General features: G+C 46.7%; 1 protein-coding gene across 3 annotated transcripts; it reads left to right on the top strand.

Annotated features, from left to right (window-relative positions):
* The first annotated feature begins 4,630 nt into the window (after positions 1-4,630).
* TIMM10 (translocase of inner mitochondrial membrane 10) lies at positions 4,631-6,921 on the top strand. Of its 3 annotated transcripts, none has more exons than XM_003909855.5 (3): positions 4,631-4,743; positions 5,168-5,283; positions 6,483-6,921. In XM_003909855.5, exons 2-3 carry the CDS (start codon positions 5,213-5,215, stop codon positions 6,682-6,684), a joined length of 273 nt encoding a protein of 90 aa, XP_003909904.1. In that variant the 5' UTR covers positions 4,631-4,743; positions 5,168-5,212; the 3' UTR covers positions 6,685-6,921. The 3 variants fall into 3 exon arrangements, with proteins under 3 accessions (XP_003909904.1, XP_003909905.1, XP_017803864.1); XM_003909856.5 differs by having other exon boundaries at positions 4,634-4,743; positions 5,108-5,283; XM_017948375.3 differs by lacking the exon at positions 4,631-4,743 and adding an exon at positions 4,759-5,056.
* The last annotated feature ends 1,642 nt before the right edge of the window (positions 6,922-8,563 follow it).

Genomic DNA, 8,563 nt, shown 5'->3' with positions numbered 1-8,563 from the left:
CCCGCCTCCCCCCTTCCTCTCCCTCTTCCACCCCACCCCACCCCCACTTCAAGAGGCTTGGGCTGCCTGAAGAGCATTGTTTACTAGCCTGTTGGTACAACACTTTCCCTTAGATGGGAGGCTCGGATTTCCTGTGGAAGATCTGACAGGTGGCACCTTTCAATCACGGCATGTCCCTCCCGCCCTGAGCCTGGCAGCATCTGTCCTGTGGTCACCTTTCTTCCCAATGGACTCTCCTAACCATAGGGACCTTGACAACCATCTTCAGGACCCATTTGGAGCATGGCCCTGGCCTCCGCTGCTCAGTCAAAGCCCATGCAAGGCCTCCTGTGCTCCCTTCACACCCGCCCCTGCCACGTTCCTTACGTAGGCCCTTTCCGTCGTCCTCAGACAAAAGCAGCTGCTTAAGGCTGGGCTAAGGAGGGGATGAGTGGGGCAGCTGCCAACACAGGGGATGTGTCTCGGGGCTCACAGCTGACTGAGAGATTTGGAGGGGGAGGGGCAGAGAGGGCAAAAGTGATGGGACAAGCTGACTGATCACTGGATGGAGCCTGGAAAATACCGAACTCCTGAGTTCTATTTTGAGTTAAAGTGACAGGTACACATTAGGCTCCGAACACAGTTTTATACTAAGAAAACATTGAGCATTTTAGCACATTTTGCTAAGAAAAAAACAAAACAAGCCTGGGCTCGGTGGCTCATGCCGGTAATTCCAGCACTTTGGGCGACCGAGGCGGGTGGATCACTTGAAGCCAGGAGTTCAAGAACAGCATGGCCAACAGGGTGAAACCCTGTCTCTACTAAAAATACAAAAATTAGCCAGGCGTGGTGGCGCACGCCTGTAATCTCAGCTATTTGGGAGGCTGAGGCACAAGAATCACTTGAACCTGGGAGGCAGAGGTTGCAGCAAGTCACACTGCACTCCAGCCTGGGTGACAGAGACTCCATCTCAAAAAAAGTCTTCACTTTCTCTGTGCGTTTTATGATCTAAGAAAGGCACTGCTTTTGGAGAATGGGTGCAGGGGACACTCTTACTACTACGAAGCTTGGGACCTCCCAGTCCTCCTACCCGAAGTCCCACCACTGGGCCACAGTGGCCTCCTTCCTATTCCTGAAATAAATCCATCCCTTTTCAGACTGAGGACTGGTTTTCCTTCTACTCTTTGTAAGACTGGCTCCCTCTCACTCTTCTGGACTCAGCTGAAATTTCATTCCCTCAGGTTTTCCATGACCTTCAATTCCTCTCCATCATTTCAGCTGTATTTATGGTCCTCATAATACTGTTTTTATTGTCCTCATAATACTACATCTAAAATTACCTTATTCATTTCCTTATCATCTGTCTCTCTCACTAGGCTTTAAGCTCCATGAGGGCAGGGATTTTATCTACCATGCTCATGGCTGTATGCCCAGAGCCTAGCAGAATTGCCTGGCTCATAGTAGGTACTTGATATATACATATTGAATGAAATAACTAATTAATTAACAGAAATATGACAGGAACTTGGAGGTCTTGCCCGGGATGATCTGAAAGAGAGATCTTTTTGTGCATCTGCGTTTGGGTACTAGTGATTAAATAGTCCAATATTAATGGTTGCCGGCTGGCTCTAGTAATACTTGAAACCTGACTGGGATTATAGGCATGAGCCACCATACCCAGTGTATTTTGCTCTTTTCAATATTTAATGACAGTCGGACAAGAGAAATGAATTTAAACGAAAAACCAGTAAGCCAGAGAGAGATGTGGAAGAACTCACCAGTCTTGGGCAGATACACTCTGGACGGGTGCTGTTTTGAGAATAAAGTGAAGCAGCATGGATAGAAGTGGGGAGAGCAGTCAGGAGACAAACTCAGTGACCCTGGTGCAGGATGCTGGTGGCTTGGACCCCAATGTCAGCCATGGAGGTGAGAAGAAGTGATGGGAAACGGTAATAGTGCGGACAGTGATTTGTTTTCCTTTTTGTAGTGATTTTTAAAACTTTTTATTTAGAAATAATTATAGGTTCACAGGAAATTGCATTAATAGTACAGAGAGGTCCTGTACACCCTTTAGCAACTTCCACTAAAGGTTAAATCTCACATAACTATATTCAATATCAAAGCCAGGTAATTAACATTGGTCTAATGTGTGTGTGTCATAGTTCTATGACATTTTTTTTTTTTTGAGACAGAGTCTCACTTTGTCACCTGGGCTGGAGTGCAGTGGCACAATCTCAGCTCATGGCAACCTCCACCTCCCAGGTTCAAGCGATTCTCCTGCCTCAGCCTCCCAAGTCACTGGGGTTACAGGTGCCTGCCACTACACCCAGCTAATTTTTTGTATTTTTAGTAGAGATAGCGTTTCACCATATTGGCCAGGCTGGTCTCGAACTCCTACCCTCGTGATTCGCCCGCCTCGGCCTCCCAAAGTGCTGAGATTACAGGCATGAGCCACCGCGCCCAGCCAGTTCTATGACATCTTATCACCTGTGTAGATTCTTATAACCACCACCACAATCAGGATACAGAATTATCCAGCAACACAAAGATCTCTCTTGTGCTACCCTTTATAGGTATACTTCTATCTCCCCATCAACCCTAACACTAGGCAATCAGAAATATCTTCTCCATCTCTATAATTTTGTGATTTTGAGAATGTTACTTAAATGAAATCATACAGTATGTAACCTTTCGTAAGGCCCAGTAAATATTGCAAGATTCCTCTTGTAAGAACCCATCTCCTTTTCCCACGCAGTTTCTTAACTTTCCATAATGTTGCCTATATTTTTTCTTTTTTGCAGGGGGATCAGAGTTTCACTCTTGTTGCCCAGGCTGGAGTGCAATGGTGTGATCTTGGCTCACTGTAAACTCTGCCTCCCAGGTTCAAGCGATTCTCCTGCCTTAGCCTCCTGCTTAGCCTCCTGAGTAGCTGGGATTACAAACACCCGCCACCACACTGGGCTACTTTTTTTTTGTATTTTTAGTAGAGATGGGGTTTCACCATGTTGGCCAGGCTGGTCTTGAACTTCTGACCTCAGGTCATCCACCCGCCTCAGCCTTCCAAAGTGCTGGGATTACAGGCATGAGCCACCACACCTGGCCAATGTTGACTATATTTTCAAAAGCGAAAACCAAGGCAAGATATGTCCATCTGTACAAGAGTATCACAGCAGCATTATTGCATGAGAATCTAAACATCCATCAACAGGAGAATGGATAAATGAATTGTGGCATGCTCATACAATCAAACACTAGACAGCAATAAAACAGAAGGAATAACAGATGCACACAACAATATGGAGGAAATCTTACAGGTACATTGAGCTAAAGACGTCAGGCACAAAATAGAAAATAATGTGTAATTCCATTTACATGAAGTTCAAGAACAAGGAAAACGAATTGATGGTGATAGAGGTCAGAATAGTGGTTAACTTCAAGAGGAGTATTGATGGGGAAGGAACACAAGATAACTTTTTGGGGTGCAGGAAGTATTTTATATCTTGATCTGGGTGGTGGTTATACAAATGTATATATACACATATATATTTAATTAAGCTTGAGATTCGTGTATTTTATGCACTTTATGAATATTATACCTCAATCTTTAAAAATCAGGGCACAAGGTTTGACAAAGATGAGTCTTCAAAGCAGAAAGGTCGATTGTTTAAAATCAGGATGGTCTTGGACAATTAGGGAAGCATATGATGACCACACATATAAAATGTCTAGCCCACCTTTTCCAATGAGCAATGTGCCCTTGCGTCATCAATTTACATCTTGTAAATTTATTTTACTAGGAAATTGTGTGACAAATCAAGGGACTGAGTGTTGTTTCCTTCTTTTTAGTGGGGAATGAGTGAACGGTGCAGTTTGAAGAACACATTAAGTCTTGAAAGTTGAAAAGTTCACCAGTACCCTCCTTCTCCCTCACCCAAGATTAGCCCTGGTGGCAGCCGAAATTGCTTTTATTAATCTCTTTGTGGCTCAGGACCTCTGACTGTTGAAGAAAACATATTTTACACGTCTTGTCTTTCTACGAGCAGGAAGCCTATCTCGTTTATCGTTGCAACACCAGAAGGGGCTTAGTGTGACCTACACACAGTAGTAATCGCACAACGTCCCATGGAGCACTGCTTCTCAAATTTGGCTGTACATACGAATCACCTGGGGAATTTTAAATTGTATTGATGCCTGGGTCCTACTCCCAGAGATTCTGATTTAATTGAAATGAGGTGAGTCCTGGGCACTGGGACTTTTAAAAACGTTCCAGGGATTTTAACGCGAAACAAAAACAGAATCGCTGTTTGGGGGCGTTCTTCCTTCTCCACGCCTGATTTACGCTCAGGAGTCGGCTGTCCGGAACTGGGATGAGGTTCACTGATATCTGTCGCCACGCCTCTTCCTACAGAACCAATAAACTGAAGCGGCTCTGTGACATCCCAAGGGACTTGAATTGTAAGCGGGCTGCAGACGCTCTGCACCCCGCCCAAGCCTCTATGGTACTTTGGCGTCCCCTCTAGCACTGGCAAGTCGCCTTCCTCTTCGCCCGGCGCCGGCCGCTCCCTCTCTAGGATCGCCGAGTTCCCGGCGCCGTCTCGTTGGTATTTAGTTCCGGAAGCGAGTTTGAATCAAAGGAGAGGCGGGACTTCCCTCCCGGAAGTAACCCACGTGCTTCCGCTGGAGCCTTCTGGAGAGGCGGGTAACGTTATAGTTTTTGTCAGAAGTTGGGGTCTCCGTGAGCATTGCGATCCATCCCAGGCAGTGGTGAGTGACCCATGACCTCTGAATTCAATGTGGCTCTGATTATGGCGTCGCCATTTCAGAGGCGCAGCCTTTGGGCTGCGTCCCGGTCGCCTGTGTTCAGCGTACGATCTCATTCCCAGGGCCCTGGAGGTTCAGGCTTATGGGTTAGAGCGTTCTGCCTCGGTCCTCGATCTTCTGAATAGAGGTGACCTCCAGGGACTGGGGCATCAGAGATCCGGGGCTCGATTTCCAGGCTCGCCATGGACGTCCTGTGCGACCTTGGGCGAGGCCTCAGTTTCCACATCCGTGAAATGGGGTGGTTAAGCTCACTGAGGTTAGTGGCCCGTGGTGGTCTGGCGCCCTGTGAGTCCTCTGTATCCTCTAGCCCCAAGGGGTAGGAGAGTGAACGGCGGCGGTGGGTGCTGATGGTGATGTCTGCTCCCAGGATTAGGAGGCCAGAAGGAGATACCTTCCACGGTGCTAAGCTGAGATGGATCCTCTCAGGGCCCAACAGCTGGCTGCGGAGCTGGAGGTGGAGATGATGGCCGATATGTACAACAGGTAAAGAGAACTATGTTCTACCCTGTCTTGGAAAATAAGTCTTGGTCACCCATATCGAAGGTGAATGACTTACAACAAATTCCTTCCTGAATGTAGGGGAGCCTGAGGCCCATGCTTACCCTCCCCATACGCACCTCCAAGGTTGATCCTAATGTAGATGCAGTCACTAGAATGAGTTGGGCATTTAGATGGGGATGGAACTGGCAATGCAGGAGCCAAGCAGGAAGAGAAACTCCAATCCAGGCTCTGGTTACGTTCCAAGAAAAGCTGAGTATTTGCCTCTTGATAAATAGCACATAGCCAGCCCATTTAGTAGTTAACATTTTAAAACCCTTTATTCTGTGTCAGGCTCTTGTTAATCTTCAAAATAATCCAGTGGGTTATTTTATTAGTCCCATCTTAAAATGAGGAAATTGATGCTGCTAGAGGTTAAGTAACTTCCTTAGGGTCCGCAGCTGGTGGGTAACAATGCCAGAACTAGCACCTCAGTCTGGTTCTGCAACTAGTGCTCATAACCATTTGGCACATTTGGGAACAAATCCTGGCTCCACCAATCACCAGCAGTATACTTGGACATGTTACTTGCACTGTTTGACAATTGGTTTCCTCATTATGAAAAAGACATAATGATACCTACCTCATAGGGCATCATAAATATTAAATCTAAAAATATATGAAGGTCCTTAGCCTCAAGCCCAACACTTAGTAACAGTGAAATGTCTGCTATTTTTATTGGCTTAAGCTCTCTTGATTGGTTAGTTTTTCCTGACGACTATAAATTAGAAAGATTGTTAAGTGTAGACTGTGAGGTCAGATGACCTGGGTTCATATCTCAGCTCTATGTGATTCTTAGAAAATTACTGAGCCTCTGTTTGCCTTAATTTTCTCGTCTGTAAAATGGGGATAAGTATCTCTTGGGGTAATTGTAAGCATTGCGTAACAGAATGCAGGTAAAGCACTTAGCATGATGCCTGGCACATAGCCAGTCCTTAACAAATTGTTTCTACTTAATTAGTCATATACATGGGCTCAGGCAAGTTTCCTACTTGCAAGGACCTTCCAGTGGTTGAGGTGTAAACTGAGGATTTACACTGCTTTCTTGGGGAAGGTGACATCAATATAGCAGGGCTGGAATGGTCGAGGGTTCCTGGGATGTCACAGGATGCTGCTGACATGACCTTGCCCCTCCCTCCCTCCAGAATGACCAGTGCCTGCCACCGGAAGTGTGTGCCTCCTCACTACAAGGAAGCAGAGCTCTCCAAGGGCGAGTCTGTGTGCCTGGACCGATGTGTCTCTAAGTACTTGGACATCCATGAGCGAATGGGCAAAAAGTTGACAGAGTTGTCTATGCAGGATGAAGAGCTGATGAAGAGGGTGCAGCAGAGCTCTGGGCCCGCATGAGGTCCGTGTCAGCATACACCCTGGGGTACACCCCACCCCTTCCCACTTTAATAAAAGTGCTCCCTGTTGGGTGTCATCTGTGAGGACTGCCAGGCCTAAGCTCTCTGTAGCGAGTCTTCAAGATCCTGGAGTGGTAGCACTGTCTCCTGGTGAAGGAGTATTTGTCACACTGGAATGTGACTGTGTGTGTATGTATGTATGTATATATATATATTAAAACAAGTTTGTTGACACCTACTATGTGCAAAGCAGTGTGCGTGGCATTTGAGAGTAAACAGACACAGCCCCTACCAGCAGAGGGAGACTAATGTAGTATTTAAGAGTAGGACAGGCCAGGCACAGTGGCTCACACCTGTAATCCCAGCACTTTGGGAGGCTGAAGTGGGTGGATCACTTGAGGTCAGGAGTTCAAGACCAGCCTGGCCAACATGGCAAAACCCCGTCTCTACTAAAAATACAAAAATTAGCTGGGTGTAGTGGCGGATGCTTGTAATCCCAGCTACTCAGGAGGCTGAGGCAGGAGAATCGCTTGAACCCAGGAGGCAGAGGTTGCATGAGCCGGGATTGTGCCACTGTACTCCAGCCTGGGTGACAGCGAGACTCCATCTCAAAAAAAAAGTAAGACAGCTTAGGTTTGCCTGTTGTCTGCCACTTTTTGTGTGGCCCTGCACCTGTCACTTTTGTGTGCTTTAGCTTCTGCATCTGTAAAATAGGGTTAGCCCCCTGACTCATCCTGTTTTACAGATGAGGAAGCTGAGGATTTAAGAAGTAAGTTGCTTGCTGGAGGTCACACAAGCAGAGCAATAACATGGAGGCCAGACCCAACTGCTGCGTTTTCTGTGTCCAGATGGGACTGTGGTTGACACCAGTGCCACTGTGACAGCGGTACCTTCAAAGAGGAGCTTCCTGGTAGAAGTGTCCGGGTTGTAACTAGATCATTGGAGTAAAGGAGATAGAACAGAGGCAGTGAGTTTGGGGCTTGTGAGTGCAGGTTCAAGCCAGACTGCTTAACTTTGAGTTTCTACTGAAATTTTCTAGCAGTGTGATCTTGGGTGAGGCATTTTAACTACTCTGTGCCTCGATTACCCCATCATAAAATGGCAGTAAGGTTACCTACCTCATTAGGTAGTTGCAAAAATTAAACGTGTTAATAACCAAAGCACTTAGGAGAGTACCTAGCATACACTAAGTATGCAATAACATTAGCTTTTTTCATTGCTAAGTTTGGTGGGAGTGAAGATACCGGATGTACTGGAAAACTTCAAAGCCATAACTCATGTCTTAGGGGTAGAAAGCAATAAAGCTCCTTTCCAGGTACTGAAGTGCAGATTTTGGTCAACAGGTGGCGCTGTCTGCTCATGGTCGGCGCTGCTGTGGACAATGCCGCACATTTTATTATTTGCCTATTCTCTGCCGGCCTTGTTCTTGGAAGAGAGGACAGGTGAGGAAAATCGATATTGTGCATGCCCTCAGGTTTAGCAAGAAACATCAAGAATTCTCTGTTAGCACAGAGACGGAACATCTAGAAGGGGTAGTAGGAGGCGGGATTAGAGGTTCCAGCTGGAGGCAATGGCACTTGCAAAGGCTTTGTTGAAGTGGCGGTAAGTGTGGAGGTGGAGCATTCAGGAAAGGAGAGCTTCAGCTTCAGTGTGGCTGGAGTGCTGAGTGTGAAGAGAGGTGAAGATGAGACTTGGAGCCTGGGCAGACAGCTCCACAACAGCTTGGTGAGCTGTGATAAGGAGTTTGGATTTTCTCCTACTAAGGGCAACAGCCAACTATTGAAGAGTTTAACTCGTTCAGTGATAATGACAAGTTTGCGTTGTGGTGGCTCACTCGAGCTGCCAGCCAGGTAGACAGTGGCAGAAGATGGTCGATAAAG

Source organism: Papio anubis, chromosome 12 (genome assembly GCF_008728515.1).
Source record: "Papio anubis isolate 15944 chromosome 12, Panubis1.0, whole genome shotgun sequence".
NCBI lineage: Eukaryota > Metazoa > Chordata > Mammalia > Primates > Cercopithecidae > Papio > Papio anubis.
The sequence above is the reverse complement of the archived record's forward strand: the minus strand, read 5'-3'. Positions and strand labels throughout refer to the sequence as shown.